This window comes from Panicum hallii, chromosome 9 (assembly GCF_002211085.1).
Source record: "Panicum hallii strain FIL2 chromosome 9, PHallii_v3.1, whole genome shotgun sequence".
In the NCBI taxonomy this organism is placed as follows: Eukaryota; Viridiplantae; Streptophyta; class Magnoliopsida; order Poales; family Poaceae; genus Panicum; species Panicum hallii.
This window is the reverse complement of record NC_038050.1, coordinates 21,395,312-21,412,529: the sequence shown is the minus strand read 5'-3', so window position 1 is coordinate 21,412,529 and position 17,218 is coordinate 21,395,312. Positions and strand designations below refer to the sequence as shown.

Genomic DNA, 17,218 nt, shown 5'->3' with positions numbered 1-17,218 from the left:
CCATATGGCATTACAACATAGCAATAAAGACCATCCACAGTTACAAAAGCTGTATTATTCCTATCTGCCTTAGCCATTTTGATTTGATGAAAACCAGAATAGGCATCAATGAAGGACAGCAAGTCACACCCGGAGGTGAAATCTACGATTTGATCTATACGTGGAAGTGGATAGGGGTCTTTTGGACATGCCTTATTGAGGTTGGTGTAGTCGATGCACATCCGAAGCTTCCTGTTGGCCTTCGGGACGACGACCAGATTGGCCAACCACATGGGGTGGTGGACCTCTTCGATGAAGCCAGCTTGCAGCAGCTTGCGGACCTCTTCATGGATGAAGTTCTGCCGCTCGATGGACTGCTTCCGTGGCTTTTGTCGCACCGGCCTGGCATCGGGGTGGATTTTCAGATGGTGCTCAATCACCTCCCTAGGGATCCCAGGCATCTGTGACGGCTCCCAGGTGAACACGTCGACATTTGCCTGGAGGAAGGCGATGAGCGCGCTTTCCTATTTCTCTCCCAGGTTCCCCCCAATGCGGGTGGTCTGGGAGGGCTCCGCTCTAACCTGGATGGTCTTCACGGGGACATCGTCCATATCAGACGGACAGACTTTGGGCACCCTGGCTGGTGCCTTAGCGCATGAAGTCGAGGGGTCGGACCCCTCTGCGCCAGCAGCCGGGGCGAGGCCCACTGCCAGTGCATGCAGCTTCTCTACCGCCGCCACGGCAGCGGTCCGGTCACCCTGCACAGTGAGGACCCCTGCAGGGGACGGCATCTTGAGGACCAGATACCCGTAATGGGCAACGGCCATGAACCGGTATAGAGCCAGCCTGCCAATGATGGCATTGAATGGGAGGTCCACCTCCACAACATTGAACTGTGCGTTCTCTGTGCGGAAGTTTTCCTCCATCCCGAACATGACCGGCATGGAGATGGTCCCTACCGGGTAGATGGGATGTGGGCCCATTCCGGAGAATGGGCGAGACGGGTCCAGTTTGGACTCCGTCGATCAGCACGTGGTGGAGCTTGATGTTGGCAATGGTTGGGGCGGTGATAAGTGGTAGCACCCCGGCCCCCGCCATATTCTCCGGGCAATCGGATGGACCAAAGGAGATGGTGATGCTCCTCCACCGTTGGTGGGGCGCCGCTTTTGGTGCCCCCGGTTTCACCGAGAAAACTTCCCAGCGGAGGGTCTTGATGTCTCTTCGGGAGACGAGCTCCGAGCCGCTGTCGTACATGACGTACAGCTTCTTGCAGCGCTCGTCACCCCCGGACTCGGAGTCGGACTGGTGGACGAGGCCCTTAAGGTCCTTCTTTGGGGTTTGGTACCCCAACTCCTTTTCCGCCGCAGCAGCATCGGTGTCGGAGGCCTTCTCCATGCCGGACCGCCGCGGCGGAGAGGAGTCATCCTTAGAGGCCTGTTCGCGCCTCTTGCTGACATGCTCCACGAGTTTCTGGATCTCGCAGCATTCAGAGGCGCTGTGGCGGGTCCCAGGATGAACAGGGCATGACCCAGGGTCGCTGCGCTGCTAGTGCGGACGCTTGCCGCGCGGGTTCTGGCCCCCAGCAGCTGCCGCTGCAGCGACCGAAGCTCCAGTGTGCGGCTTGTTTGCGCCGCGGTTCGTTCTTCTTCTTGCTGCCGCCAGGGGCAGCAGCAACATTGGAGCCCCCCGTCTGGGTGGGCCCTCCTTGAGGGGCAGAGTGCCATGCACGGCCCTCTGCAGCCCTGGCGCACTTGTCCACCAAGGCAGACAAGGTGGTGAAAGTCTCCACCTAATGGGTCGCCAGCTTCTCCAGCATCTTCTTGTCACGGACCCCCTGTCAGAAAGCCATGATAATAGATGCATCAGAAATATGTGGAATAGTCCCACGTACCTTGGTGAAGCAGGAGATGAAGGCCTGGAGGGTTTCCCCGGGTTGCTGCCTCACAACATGGAGGTGGGCCTCCACACCGTGCTGCTGGTACGCGCTGGTGAAGTTCGTCGAAAACAGCGCGCAGAGCTCCCCCAGGATTGGATAGATCCCGGGGTGAGATTCATGAGCCATGTCCGAGCTGGCCCGGTCAAGGCTACGAGGAAGTAACTTGCCATTACAGCATCGTTACCCCCAGCCGTCGTGATGGCGGTGATGTAGACCTGCAGGAACTTTGACGGATTGGTGGACCCGTCATACTTTTCCGGTAGGTGGGTCCGAAACTTGGAAAGCCAGGCCACCGCTAGGAGGTGGTCTGCGAGCGCTGCGCAGCCCACCCCAGCCACCAGGGCCTGGACCTATCCTTGCGGCTTTGGTAAAGCTGCATCAAGCTCGGCCTTGAGGTTCCGACCCTCGATGTTGAGCCGGCGCTCACGCACCCGCTCCATGGTGACGCGGGCATCCTCTCCCGCACGTCTGCAGTTGAGTTCAGCTCGCAGGTCTTTGGTCCGTGCACTCCTCACTGTTGGGAAGTGCACAGAGCTAGACGCGCCGCCCTGACGGCGACGCTGCCTGGACACAGATCCCCCTGCAGAGCCTGGGGTGACCTATGCCAAGTTGAGGAGGCGGTCAATGTTGGCTCACCATTGCCTCAGCACATCAGGCGAGGCTGCCGCATCCGGCGGGTTGTGGAGCAGCTCCCTGGCCGCCACCAGCGGCCCGTTTGGTGCGGGCTGCGATTGGGCCTTGGAGGCCTGCTCTGCAGCATGCTGCGGCGCGACGCGCGCCACAACCCTTGATGGTGGGCGGCGAGAGGCATGCGGCGCAGATGACGCCACTTCCTCCCCCATTGGGTGGTCATGGTGCTCGACTACCCATGGCATTGTGGACTTGAGCCTTGATCAAGCGCAAACCAAACTACCCCCTACCTGGCGCGCCAAATGTCGGAGGATTTCTCCAGCCGGGTGGCGGAGTGCACCCGCCTAATCCTAGTTTAGGATGAGTTTGGGAGAAGTCAACAAATGCTCGATCTAAAGGCGAATGATCACGAGAAGCACACAAGGGTTTAGAGTGGTTCAGGCCACCAGAGCATAAAACCCTACGTCCACTGTGTGATGTATTGCTTGATTTGGTGAGGAAAGGCTCACCCTGCATGAGTGTCAACTTCCTTGTGTGTGTCTAAGCTTGAGGCTTGTGAGCTTGAGAAAGCTTCTGTGTTCGTGGGATTTGTGAAAGCATTTGTTCTAACGTGCGCGCCCTCCCTTTTATAGGCTCAAAGGAAGCGCGTACACTGAGCGGGGTCCTGACAGGTGAACCCGGCGACATATTAAATAACGTTCCCATCGGAGCCTTTAATGCCTTAGATCCTGAGATCTTCCTCATCAGCCTCCTGCGTATCCTCCGTCTGGATATGGTCTTGTGCCGTCCTGTTAGCATAGGGTCTGCTGCCGCCAACATGCGTAGAGGGAGTCGTGCTATCGCTGTAGAGTCAGCCCCCACTGACAGGCGAAGGGGCTATACTGACCTGCCGTGCAGTAGCCTCCAGGCACTGTAGCAGCGCACACCGTGGCCTTCCTGTTGCAGGTCATAATAAGCCTTAACCCATGCGCGCGGCGCTGCGATGTGACTATTCATCCCTCGCCCGCTCACGTGGCGTGGTGACGTGACGCACCGCCTCGGTAACTGGCGGGCTTACCGTGATGTCAGCCATACCTGCCCAACATGTCAGAGGGCCGTCCATGCCCTGTCTCAGGCACGCGCTCCCCAACCACCTGCATTTAATGCGGTAGTTGTGTTGGCTTCTCGCAGAAGACTGGAGTCCTCTGGACACGTGGCAGAGCTGGTTTAGCGGCTGCTTCCTCAGGGGCACGTGGCGGCACCAGACCTCCTCTCCGGAGGGATGGGAGGTCCGGGCCCCCCTAGCTGGTCCTGGCGCTCAGGCCCCCTGGAGGTCCGGCTTCCACACGCGGGAGCCCGTGGTAGCCGTTCCTGAGCATGTGGAGGCGCCGGACCTGCTAGTGCATGGGGGGAGGTCCGGAAACCGTGCCCCTAGCTATCAGGCCCGGGCCGTACGCCCCGTCGCCCAGAGGCTTAGTGCGAGGTTACGGATAACCTCGTGCCCCTTGGTTGGACACACTAGTAGGAAGTACCCCTGTCAGTATGTACCGACAACGGGCTACAAATGGTCCCTAGCAAAAAATTCATAATTTTTTTCATATAATCTGGGATGAAGTTAAACTTTATATCAAAATTGTAGAGAATAACGAGATCTAAAACTTTATAGTTGATAACTTTATATCAAAAGTTTCTAGCTGCGAGAAGTACAAGCGAGTACCGCACCCGCTCCTAGAAACCCTTTTTTAGTTGTGCTCGTGCAACCTTCATAATGTTTCACAAATTGTAACATAAAATAATAAAAATATACTCCCTCCGTTCCAAATTATTAATTATTTTAACTCTTTTATGAATATAGATTTTTTATGCACCTAGATATACACTATTCCTAAATATATAGACCCCTTTGGTAGAGCTTCACCTGGCTCCGCTCCATCACTATAGCGTGAAGGAACTGGAGCCGGTGGAGCCTTGTGGCTCCACATGCTCCTTGTGGTCTTGTGAGGGGGAGGAAGATGAGAGAGAAAAATAGCTTCCATATGCTACGGTGGTGAAGCCAGTTTGGATGGACTCCGTTCGATACAGCTCCACCTGGACTGCATGGAGCTGTTGATGGAGCCTTACCGAAGGGCGCTATAGTAAAAGCTAGGAAAAAGTTCAGTTTACACCCTCAAACTATCATAAAGGTACAATTTTCAACCTTCGACTACAAAATCGGATAACAAGGACTATCTAACTGTTAAAACCGGACAAATTTAGCCCTTTGGATGGTTTCAAAGGTGATTTTGCATTTTTAAAAATAATTCAAAATTTCTAGTTAGATTAAAAAGAATCAAAACTAATTTATTTTAAATAAAAAATATAAAACTAATACTAATTTTTTTGAAAAAGTAACTTGTCTATTGTTTGTTCTATTTGAATCTTATTAAAAAATAATAGGCATAACTACAAGCAAAATAGATACTAGAAATATAAAAAAAGTCCAAATAACTGACAAATAGAGTTCCAATACACAGGTTCCATTTTTAGACAAATATTGGCACCCGTTTTGTATTTTTATTTAAAATAAATTACTTATAATTTTTTTTAGTTTAAACTTGAATATTTTTAATTTTTTAGAAAATAAAAAATTATCTTTAAAACCACCTAAAAGGATAAATTTGTTCGGTTTCGACAGTTGAATGGTCTACATTATCCGATTTTGGTGCTGAAGATTAAAATCGGACTTTTGTGATAGTTCGAGAATGTAAAGTAAATTTTTCCTAAAAACTATGTATCTAAAAAATCTAAAACCACCTATAATTTAAAATGAAGGGAATAGTAGAATAAATAGTCACTTGCTCTTGCAAATCTGCCATGAGCCATAACTCTTGCAACCTCACACTAGCGAGAAAGGCACCTTAACCTTCATCTACCTGCCAACACCCCTAGTTTCTCGCTAAGGACATCTCTAATCCCATGCACCTTCATTTGTTCCTCATTCCTGTCCTCATGTCATATTATGCTTTGCTTATTTGGGTACACTTCTTAGTTTTAAGTACGAACATGTGTTGCAATAAGAAAGAAAAGCTCGCATCGTGAGTATTTTATTGGTTGTTTAACTGAACACTTGTGTTAGATTGAAAAGCTGTGTATCTCGTGTTGAAAATAACTAAGTTAGAGTAAAAAATAAATTAATAGTTTTGAAAATTCAAATTTAAATTTAAATTCTTTCCAAATAGTATTTTTAGGGTGCATTCTAGCCATCACCACATAGTAGCCGCAAGGATGTACAACCAGATGCACCGACCTCCAGGCGTGTTTCCCTAGCCAATCAAAGCAACGAGCCAACGACGAAATAGAACGAAACGAACAAATCCACACCCCACCTCAACCCCACCCCGCGCGCAACCCCCGGCGATCTCCCCAAGAATCCCAAGAACCCACAGCGCCATGGCCGCCGCCATGGCGCTAGAGCCTTTCTTTCTCACGCCGCCGCCCGCGCCGCGGCACCTCGCCGAGCTCCGCATCGAGACCGCGCACTCCGCGGTCGCCTTCTCCGCGCCCTGCGCCGCCGACGCGGGGCGGAAGCGCCGCTGCCTCCTCCCGGCTTCCTCCGTGCGCAAGAGGATGCTACTCGAGCTGGCCCCCTTCGACCCCGCGCCGAGCGCGCCGCCGCCGCCCCCAACGCCCTCGCCCACCCCGCCTCCCTCGCCGATGGCGTCGCGCGCGGGGTCCTCAACCGCCGCCGTGTTCTCGTTCGCGCCGGGGCTCCGGCCGATCCAGCCGACGACCGCCGCAGGGAACATGTTCGCGTTCGCCGAGAACGCGCCGATGACACCGGGGAGATCCGAGATCAGCGGTGCGGGGAACATGTTCGCGTTCTTGGCCGCGCCAGAGCGGTCCAACACGTCCACGGGCCCTACCTCCAGGGGTGGCTTCGTGTTCGCGGCTTCGCCTGAAGGGCCCCTGACGCCGACCTCCAGGGGCTCCAACACCAGCGGCCTCTCCTTCTTGGCCTCGCCGAACCAGCCGTTGACGCCCACGGGTCCCATTGCCAGCGGCCGCCAGCCGTCCTTGATGCCCACCGGGAGCGGCGGCGCTTCCGCGTCCCTGCTCTCCCCGAAGCCGGCGCGCACGGGCGTCGCCGACAGCGGCGGGTTCGCAGTCGTCCCTTCGGGGCCAGCGTTGGCACCCATAGGCTCAACATCTTCCGCGGTGGCCAAGGAGACGACGCTCCCCACTGTGAGCCTCCCCACGCCGTCGTTCGTCTTCTCGGCCTCGCGGTCGCCGCCTCTGCCACGCGGCGGGAGCAAGAAGCGGCGGCGGCCCAACCTCCGCATCGAGACGGTCCCGCGCCGCATGAGCCCGAGGCAATGGGAAGAAGAGACGCCGCCGCAGCTCACCCCGCCGCCACAGAAGCTCGCCAAGACTAACTCATCCGACAACGGCGAGGCCTCCCGCTCGGGCATCATGTCCGGGCCGTGCTGTTTGTTCGTCACTTCGCTGGCCAAGGCGGCCAAGCAGGTACGGCCGTGCATCTTGCACTTCTCGATTTCTCTGCTCGCGGCCGTTTCTTTGCTTCCGTCTGTCTCTGATGCGCTGATTTGATCGCCGCAGGAAGCCAAGAAGGCCTCCAGCGAGGCATCCCGCTCGCCGGCCGGGTCACACTGCACGTCGCCGGCGAGGCGTTCCTCACTGGAGAAGCTGAGCAAGCCGGTAAAGCCTTTCTTACTGTTTGGTCATCGTTTTGGTTGCATTCTTGGACTTCAGCGAAAAGGACCGAACCAAATTCACTTGACTTGACTGCACATTTTTGTCAGTACACGTTAAACCTGATCACTTCCTTGCTTATCGATGATTTGAGGGCATGGATGCATGTAGAGCCAACCATACTGTTCTAGTGTTCTGCGTTCTCTGAAGTTCACAAGCTTGTTTTCCTGTGCCAAAATTTCTGAAGCTTATGATCTCTGTTTGAATAAAGTGCTATGACGTGCCAAATTTCTTGTTTGAAATTTTAACTGCAAAATTGTTAACTACAGATTCCAATCCAGAATTTTATGTACAAGAAGAGCATTGCCTTGATTAACCCAGTTAATTGTTACTGCTGTTCTCTCATTTCTTTAGCTTCTTCGGTTTGGTAATCTGTCTGTACTGTCTTGATGAAACCTCAAACATGTTCAGGAGCGAGAGGTGGAAGTGTCCAGCGCGTCCTGCTCCGGGGCCGAGGTGGTGGTGCGCGTGACCTGCAAGTGCGGCATCCACAAGGAGTTCAGCTTCGACCACCGTCCCTGATCAACCAGCTTCCCTGTCCACCCCCCACCATCAGTTTCGGCCTTTTGTCAGATCGGATCGCCCCATTTCTTTCTGCGGTGTGTTTTTTCCGGCAACTTACTGGAGTCGTACCTGAATATAGGACAAGGTTAACAGTACTGGGTTCAGAAAATTATGGGCAGCGTAGAAACGGTCTTCAGTCTCAAAGAGCTGTAGGAATGTTGGATTACACTTGTCCCTGTCTGAACTCTGAACGTTTGATGTTTCTAAACTTGTCGTACAATGTTGCTTGGTTGCTTTGGATTGTGAGATGTAGTGAATCACAATTATTCTGCTGATGCTGAGTCATCGTTGTACATTTAGATGATTGTCTGTATACTGCTGTTCAGTTGTGCGAACGGCAGACTTGATCAGTTGATTGACGTGATGTCTGAACTGAACAGTTCGGAAGATCCAACCGCCCTTGCAATGCATACTGCCCATGCTTTTGTTAAGGTGATCTCATGCAGACGCATGCAATTTTGCTGGGGGCAAGGTTTGGTTTTGAACAAGAGGGAGGATTGGTGGTGATGTAAAACACTGTCGGGTATGTTCCCCAGATTGCATTACATGGTGATGTAGTAGCTGTGAAATATGAACGCTACATTTGCTTATTGACGGTGGTCAATCACATGAATGTCGAGAGAACTGTGAGATGGATTGCTATTCTGTGCCTCGGCATTTGACTGCAGATGATACTTGTGTTACAATATCAAGATGCTCACTGCTGCTGTGAATAATGATCCAGGGATTGGAAAATGTAGATGTTAAAACTATCATTTCTTATATCAGAAATAAAAAAATTGAACACGAGGACTCCGTGGCCCAATGGATAAGGCGCTGGTCTACGGAACCAGAGATTCTGGGTTTGATCCCCAGTGGAGTCGATGTGTCTTTGTTTTAGTTACTAGAACACGAGGCGCGCCTTGCGCACCCTATCGTGACCCCAGCAATAGAAATGAATTCACATTCAATAAGGACATGGGTGAACAGTTAGCAATTGGACCACACACATCACCACATCTTTAACTCAAGATGGGCATAAAATATATCTGAGTTCAAGATAAGACTGTTGAGGAAATTCAAGATAATATTAAGTATATAAATCATATAACTGTTGAGGAAATTCTCCGTGTGAGACTGCATTTGAGGTTCACTCGCATGGCTTTTGCTTGTAGCTATGAAATTATCCTGATCATAGACTACATGAAAACCACATGGATAAACAGGTTGCTTGAAATTCAGATCCTAGATTCTGTGACAGAAGGTTACATTCTGTAGCTGCAGACCCTAGCAGGAGCAATGACAGTCAGATTTATAGGGATAAGAAGCGATGTGAAATCATAAATAAGATAATGAAGCATGCAAATATCTACTAAATTTCATCCCTAAATGCAGATAGGAAAAGACAACGGAGAAAACTGCTCTACAGCATAACAATATGCGCCTATTGATCTAGAGACAGTTCATGCTGCAGGTAGCAATCAGAGTCCAACGAATAGCTAGCTAAGATTGAACGATCTACTTTATATAGTGAATGGGGAATAGACAGCTAGCAAATTAGTATGAAAAATCGATGCATCTGCTCGTTCCTAAAAAATGAATAAATGGTTGCTTTCTTTAACCTCTTTGTTTCCTATTCAAACAGAACCTTTTGCAGATACAATTTGATTTAACATCTGGGCACAATTGCCTGGAAACCAAGTTTTCATTGTGTTACAGTCTAAGAAACAAACTATATTCTTATTTGTACTCCTACCAAATCATCATCATGATCAGAGAGCAATGCAGATCATAAACAGGGCAGCAATACCACTCTGTCCATGAAACAAACTATATTCTTATTTGTACTCCTACCAAATCATGATCATGAATAGAGTGCAATGCAGATCATAAACAGGGCAGCAATACCACTCTGTCCATCACAATCATAAATTTGCATCTTTTTTCCTTTTTTGTTATGGCATCTCATTCTCCTCCAAACTGCAAATGTCTAGCCATTTGTTTTTTCTGTACAGAAAAAGTAAAAAGCTTTAATAATTTATGGCACTTGACCAACCATGTCTTACATACAGGGTACCAATAAAAAAAGGTTTGAGTTCGAGCAGATGGCACATTGTGCAAGTTTGTTTCTACTAAATTCAGAGAGAAGGCAACTGATGCAAGTTCAGATGTATGCAGCAAGGAACAGCTAGCATGCATGTGTTGGAAGCAGAAACAACAAAAAATGACACCGAGGGGAAGGAAATGAAATGGTGATCGGCTTGCTTGCTTGTTGGTTTGGATAATCAAATAAGTATCTTTGTACCAGCACCTGCAAAAAGTTTCAGAACATCTTCAGATCCTATGTTGATATTGAGCTTCAGAGTTAAACCTCTTGCCACTGATGCTTTCTATTGTAGAATCAATTACATTGTCTTTCCTGTGTATGATCGAGCTAGAGTTTTCCATGGTCCCCCCAAAATGAAAATGATTACAGAAGACTACTCTGTGATCAATCTAATGTGTACTGATGAGCCTGTCTCCATCGATGCATAGCACTGAAGATCAAAGCTTAAAATTCGGAGGTTAATGAATGACTAAATCTAACTGGATTGCAAGAGCATGGTATCAAGTTGATTCATTCATATATTGAAATCCTAGGGAAATCAACTTTCTAGACCACACCAATTAGCAAACAGCTATCTCAAGCACTTGAGAAATCCAACATTAATCATGTAGAACACCAATGATGGAGCAAGCACAACTTTTATAGAGCAAGGTATGCAGAAAATTATTCCTTGAAAGATGCATTGCATATAAATATATAGCTTCAATAAAATAAACAGATAATCAAGCAAGGACTGCAGCATGCTTGTAATTTCAGAACAACAAACTGATATGCCACTAATTCTATCCCAAAAGCCTAGTCCCTTAAAGTTTCTTTTCTCATGGTGTCAAAGTTCAGGTCTCAATGCTTGGGAACACAGACTGCAGTTACAATAAAAGACCCAAGCGTGCACAATTTGGGAAGGAGTTCAGCAGCGCCAGCACATTACATCCACTGCCTCAGACTGAATATGTTTCAGAGCTCGACTGTTGCACATCTTTATTTGGAGTAGTCATATAAAAATGAAAACTGAGAAATAATGACAGAGCAAGAATTACATTGAAGCAAAGTTTTTTCCCCACCTTTTTGCTTCTTCGTTTGTTAGTTGAATTAAAGGGATTCTCTTGGCAAATTAACTTGTGCGTACCCTTGGAGATATCCTTCTCCTACATCCCTTCGACCACTTTTCCTACAGCAGATATATTTTCCTGCATCCCTTCAAACTGATTGCCCATGTGAGATTGTGAAGCACTTGTCCATATATTCCATCAGCACAACCGATCCTACAGCAGCAGAAGAACATTGAGAAACGGACATTTTATCAAACAGGTGGCATGCTAGCTACTCAAATCAAAGATTCCGCGCACCACAGTTTCAATGGAGGAGCAGTACAGGAGGTGTGGGCTCCAGGCTCTAGCAACTGGGCAGCTTTAAGGCGGAACTTGGCAAAATCAGGACGGCAGCTACCTTCCATAGGACGACGCCTATCAACATGGACTCCTTGGGCGAATCTCAACGGAAACCTGGTCCGTCATAGCCACCTGCAAGGAGTCGTCAGCCGTGAGAACAGCATGATAGCCAACACAATTCCGGAGATGTTAGATGTTGCTCATCTGCTCACCTCGAAACGGCACGGTGGACTGCGTCACCAATTGCTGCCGATCCCCACTGGCCACTGCCGTACCACCACATCTGCTTCCTGTCTGTTGCACGGACCGCATACCGCCCCTGCTTCCATAGCGCGACGGCCGACGGGGGCTACAGCAGGTGGGCGTGGGCAAGGAGGAAGGGCCACCGCTCGCCGGGCGAGGCCTGGCCGGGATCTCCGTCGGCAGCTCCTTCTCGTCGATCTCAGCTCCGCACTCGACGGCTCCACTGCCGCAGTCTCCAAAAGACAGGTATACCACGGCAGATGTAGCCTCACGGCTAGATCTGGAGTCGGGGAGGGAATCGAGACCAGAGTCACTCGCCAAAGAGACAAGAGGAAGAGACGGCATTGATGCTCTAGGCTGCGCGCGAAAAGCGCTCTTAGCGAGCAGATCTAGCGCTACGACCCACGCTCGCCGCTCTTCTTGAGCTGAAGGCTGCGCTGGAGTTCGCGCTCGTGCCGGCTGCTTGCGCAGCCAAGCTGGACTTCGCAATGGCACCATGACTGACTCCTCCATGTTGCGGAGGTTACGCGGCTTGCCGTGCTTGAGCGTGGGCGGTCAAGCGGAGCCCGTGTCGGCATCGAGGCTAGCCGGGAGGTGCGCACAGGCGAGCAAGGAGGGGCGGCGGCGGGGAGGAGAGAGAGAGAGAGAGAGAAATGAGGGGATGGGGAGGCTAGGGTTTCGTTGCGGGGGGTGTTCTGAAAAAAGATCTTTTTCTGGGGTTGCAAAATGACAAGTTATTTCCGTATCTTGTATAAAGGGGTCTATACTTAAATATTCTAACGCGGTTACTATGGCAACATATCAGATGCAAACGAGACTGTTCGTGCAAACTCCGTGCAAACAAACTAATAAAAGTCGTAAAAAATTCTCAAAAAGATTATATATATACTTCATAACCTTTCTTACCACTGTATAAAATTTCAAGTTCAAATTTATCATATGTTAAGAGATACAAAAAGAAAAAATTCTGAGAGATAAATAAAAGAGAAAACTCTTAAAACTTTCTCTTTTTTTATCTCTTAACATATGATGAATTTGAACTTGAAATTTTATACAGTGTTAAGGAAGGTTATGAAGTATATACATAATTCTTTTGAGAATTTTTTGCGACTTTTGTTAGTTTGTTTGCACGGGTTTGTACGGACAGTCTCGTTTGCATCTGATATGTTGCCGATTACTATTCCAGGGCGACGAGTTGCGCCGTGAGTTGATTTTTAAAGAATTAGAGAACTTTTGGAAAAAAGATAGCTACGGGTTGGTCTCCATTTGCTGCACTCTCATGCGGCCCCAGCTTGCATGTCTCTTTTGCGTGTCTCCGTCTGTATCTCCGCACACGTGGAAGCAATCCGCTGTGGGCTGGGCTCCCGTACGCCGAGAGAACGGAGACATCGTTCCATTCGTTGTCCATTGGAGCGCCACACAACGGTTAACGGAAATTAATGGAGGGAAACAAGGCTGCATATCCTGAAAAGTGGCGCCAATTATAACACATATAGCGCCTGTTTGGAGCTCTGCCTAAGCCGCCACCGCCTAACCTTAGGCGTGCCACGCAACGTTAGGCAGGTGTTTGGAAAGATTTGTCACTTTTGTTTCTTACTCTCTTAATGTTACCAAGCTGCAATGCTGATGAAAGATGCATTCTTTCTGTGCCTTTTGCCTGATGTGCGTTCTTGATTGAATCTACTTTTTTCAGAGAGCTACAGAATTATTGATCACCAATATGATATCACACATTAATGCTTTCAAATATATATATTATATATATATATAATATAAAAGATGTATGTGGGTTTGTTCATTGGCGCTTGAATTGGAAGATGTATAAGCACTCATTCAACAATGCATGCTCACGGTTTATTTCCTGGGAAGGATAGGTAGTTGGTACTTGAGCTCTCAATTCTCTAGGCATAAAAAGCTGTAGGATCTGATCTTGTTGCTTCAGTTTCTTCTACTTCTTGATGCTTCCGCTTGTAACAATTTTGGAAGATAACTAGTTTGGTGTTCACAATGAACTGTTTTTCATGTTTAGTTTTTATTAGTTTTGGCACTCTAATTGCAATAACTAACAAATGGAACAAAATTGTGTGGCATAAATGAAGTTAGGCAGTGAACCAAACAGCTGCCAGTCTGCCTAACTTGAAGTGTGGTAGCAGTCCAAACAGCAGCCACACTTTTTTCATGTATGCCTAACCTTAGGCGTGGCAATGAACCAAACGCAGAACTTAAGCTAGGCACCTTAGGCACGCCACATGTGTGGCAAGGTGCTAAGGTTAGGCGTGGCGCCTTAGGCTCGATTCCAAACAGACCCATAGATTACCAGCTTAGCATCTTCCTCAATCCTCAATGACACAACAGCAATAGCTTCTCAACCAAATCTTCCTAGGCCTCCCCAGACTATGGGTGTACCAATGCCATTACTTCCACGGGTACAAAGTATCATCACGCCATCTGCTACTGACGCCGCCACATCCTCATCAGATTTCTTCAGGATCAATGATCAGTCTGGTAACACAGAAAGGATAGAGTTAAACATAGTAAGTCATAACCTAATATCATTCATAGTGCGAATTTTTGCACCCTCTACAAATCCAACCAGGATTCTAAAAAATAATTCTGCCCAAAATGATTCTGCCCAAGTAGAAAATTCTCTGGAAGACAACATACCAAAAGTTAGTATGAAATTCTGTGCTGAGCAAGAGGCATATGACTTTTACAAATCCTATGCTCGAGTCAAAGGGATTCAGCATTCGAAGGAGTAGTTCACATATTGTGAAAAATACTACAACAATAAAGTAGAAATTTTTGTTGTTCTCAGTACAAAATTAAATAATCTAATATTACTTTTATTCATGACCAGGGATGAAACATCATTTTGATCAAATTATTTATTTGTCAATAGGTATTCGAGGTCCTGATAAGAGAGAGGAGTTTTCCAAGTATAGTAGATCAGAAACCCGATGTATGTGCCGAGCTCGCATGAAGATCCGTCTCAAAGATGGATTCTACTACATCTATGAATTTGAGCCTGAGCACAACCATATTCTTGCTACTGCTAGCCAAGCCCATCATTTAAGATCTCAAAGGATAATAACAGAACCACAAGTTGCAAGTGTTGAAGCTGCTAAAGTTGTCGGAATTTCAAATGAAGCTACATTTGACCTCATGGCAAAAGAAGCAGGTGGAATTGAGAATCTTGGATTCACACGTGAAGATATGAAAAATAAATTGTATTCAAAGAGGACGTTGAAGATAAACCAAGGAGATACTGAAGGAGTGTTGGAATATCTAGAGAAGAAAACATCAGAAGAAAAGAAGTTCTTCTATTCCATTCAGGTTGACGAGGATGACTTGATAACAAATATATTCTAGACCGATTCAAAAATGGTTGCAGATTATGAAGTTTATGGTGATGCTGTTTGCTTTGACACAACATACAAAAAACTTAATGATGGGCGTCCATTTGGTTTGCTAGTTGGAGTGAACAACCACAAGAAAACTATCATCTTTGGTGCTGCACTTTTGTATGATGAAACTGCTAAAAGTTTTGTTTGGCTTTTCAATACCTTTTTAGCTGCTATGTCAGGCAAGAAGCCGCAAACCATTTTGACTGACGAAGATAGAGCAATGGCAAAAGCAATCAAGATTGTACTACCAGAGAGTCATCGCAGGATTTGTGTTTGGCATATGAACCAGAATGCATGCAAGCACCTCTCTGGAGTTGTGGAGGAATACAAGAAGTTCAATACAGATTTCCAGAGATGTATTTATGATCAGGAGGAGGAGGAGGATTTTATAAATGCATGGAACAATTTGCTAGAGAAATATAACCTGCAAGAAAATCAGTGGCTCGAAAGATTATTTCATAAAAAGGAGAAATGAGCCTTAGTATATTGACGAAATACATTTTCTGCTGATATGGTTAGCACTCAAAGAAGTGAAAGCATGAATAATGAGTTGAAGGGATATATTAGTGTAAAATATGATATACTTACCATTTTTTAGCACTTTGACCGGTTGGTGGCAGATAAACGATATAAGGAGGTGAGATATGATTTCAAGGCAACATAAAGTACCCCATCTTTGAAATCGGACCTGAGAATATTAAGGCATGCATAAAAAATTTACACTCCAGCAGTGTTTAAAGTATTCCAAGAACAAGTGATGCAAATATTGGACTGTGATCTATTCTATTGTGGTGATATTGATGCTAAAAAGGTGTACAAAATAAAGGTTGGTGGTAAGAAAAATGAACACATCATAAAGTTTTCTACATTGGAAGGTCAAGTGAAGTGTAGCTGCAAAAAGTTTGAATTTGTTGAAATTTTATGCTGCCATGCGTTGAAGATACTTGATATTAACAATATCGAAAAAAATTTCTAAGCAATACATACTGAAAAGATGGATGATTGATGCGAAAGTACATCATATCAAGAGCAATTTTGAGACACACGAAGATCCCAAAACAAAGCTATCACAATGCAGAAAAGAGTTATCTAGAATGTTTCTTAAATTAGCTGCCCGAGCTGCATAATCTTACTTTATGGCTGTAAGCAATGCAGAGCAATTAGCAAAAGATGTGGAGAAAAGTCTGGGAAAAAGATTTGATCCAGATTTGGATACTTCAACTTATACACAAGGTTTGCAGTGTGCTATAACCTGAACTTGAATAATACTTGTGTCAACACCACACAGCTTCATGATCAAACTGTTATTTATTTTTTATAAACAATCAACTTTTCGTAGGAATACAATAGCAAGATGAGGATTTAAAACCAAGAGGCATCAAGGTCAAGGATAACGAAGTTCGTGGATCTGAGAGACCAATTGGTGGTTTTGAGAAGGCAACACGACAGAGAAAAAAGACCAAGAATGACCCAAGGCATCTGATTCTGTAATGACAGCAAATACTACTAGTTCTGCATCCGGTTTCGAGAAGCCAACACGAAAGAGGAAAAAAACCATAGGTGTTCCAAAGACATCTAATTTTCCAATGGAAGCAGTAACACATTCACATCCATATAACACTGTCTTGGTATAAGATTTCTACAGCATTTATCATTGTAAAGACTTATATGCAGTACTAATACTATTATTCCTTTTTGTTGGTATGCAGGGCCACTTAGAGACTACTACACACCAACATCACATACAAATACCAAGCTACTATCTAGTTGGAAATGCTTTCATCCCTCTATCGTTTGGTCCTTTCTTTGGGACTCCTGAACATTGCCAAGGCACACAACCAGGAATGCTACTCAGTCATTTGATGCAAATCCCAATAATATGTTCTTTGGGACTAATGATCATTGAATCCTATGTATGCAACAATTTATTTTACAAAGGAACTAGACTATCTGTGTTTCATTTTAATTTTTTAGTAAGTTGGATTTCAATTAGGCTGCATGAAAGTACAATCTAAAGTAGAAAAGTGTTATTGCCATAATTTGGCTGGGCCAGAAGGTGGGCCGCGAACAAGATGGGCTCAAAGGATAATTGTAATGGGCTTGCGAATCGGCTCCTGCGCGGGCGGTTTAAGGCCAGATTGGCTATGTATCTAGATAAATTAGTTTAGATAGAGATAGCCAGAATTTGTGTCGTAGTAAGTTAGGATTGGTTAGGAGAGGCAAGTCTCCAGACTATATGTACCCTAGACTACGAATGAAA

The 17,218-nt window shown here is 46.9% G+C and overlaps 1 protein-coding gene, 1 long non-coding RNA gene, 1 other non-coding gene and 1 pseudogene across 6 annotated transcripts; 3 read left to right on the top strand and 1 right to left on the bottom strand.

The window, feature by feature from the left end:
- Positions 1-5,802: 5,802 nt before the first annotated feature.
- LOC112874854 (leucine-rich repeat extensin-like protein 5) lies at positions 5,803-8,231 on the top strand. The gene is made up of 3 exons (XM_025938416.1): positions 5,803-7,027; positions 7,121-7,219; positions 7,685-8,231. Exons 1-3 carry the CDS (start codon positions 5,954-5,956, stop codon positions 7,793-7,795), a joined length of 1,284 nt encoding a protein of 427 aa, XP_025794201.1. The 5' UTR covers positions 5,803-5,953; the 3' UTR covers positions 7,796-8,231.
- Positions 8,232-8,627: 396 nt separating this feature from the next.
- TRNAR-ACG lies at positions 8,628-8,700 on the top strand. Its single transcript has one exon. It is a non-coding gene; the product is annotated as a tRNA-Arg (tRNA).
- Positions 8,701-8,795: 95 nt separating this feature from the next.
- On the bottom strand, positions 8,796-12,236 carry LOC112874855. Of its 4 annotated transcripts, none has more exons than XR_003225048.1 (4): positions 11,524-12,236; positions 11,270-11,443; positions 9,725-11,185; positions 8,796-9,103 (listed from the first exon to the last, which is right to left on the bottom strand). It is a non-coding gene; the product is annotated as an uncharacterized LOC112874855 (long non-coding RNA). The 4 variants fall into 4 exon arrangements; XR_003225050.1 differs by having other exon boundaries at positions 8,796-9,823; positions 10,985-11,185; positions 11,524-12,229; XR_003225049.1 differs by having other exon boundaries at positions 8,796-10,127; positions 10,985-11,185; positions 11,524-12,228.
- Positions 12,237-13,950: 1,714 nt separating this feature from the next.
- Positions 13,951-16,449, top strand: LOC112872936 (annotated as a pseudogene).
- Positions 16,450-17,218: the final 769 nt, after the last annotated feature.

What these genes read in the sequence shown, in the direction of transcription:
- LOC112874854 (XM_025938416.1), top strand. Translation starts at nt 5,954, where the DNA reads ATGGCCGCCGCCATGGCGCTAGAGCCTTTCTTTCTCACGCCGCCGCCC. An exon ending in TGGCCAAGGCGGCCAAGCAG is followed by an intron (nt 7,028 to 7,120) that starts GTACGGCCGTGC and finishes TGATCGCCGCAG; the next exon opens with GAAGCCAAGAAGGCCTCCAG. An exon ending in TGGAGAAGCTGAGCAAGCCG is followed by an intron (nt 7,220 to 7,684) that starts GTAAAGCCTTTC and finishes AAACATGTTCAG; the next exon opens with GAGCGAGAGGTGGAAGTGTC.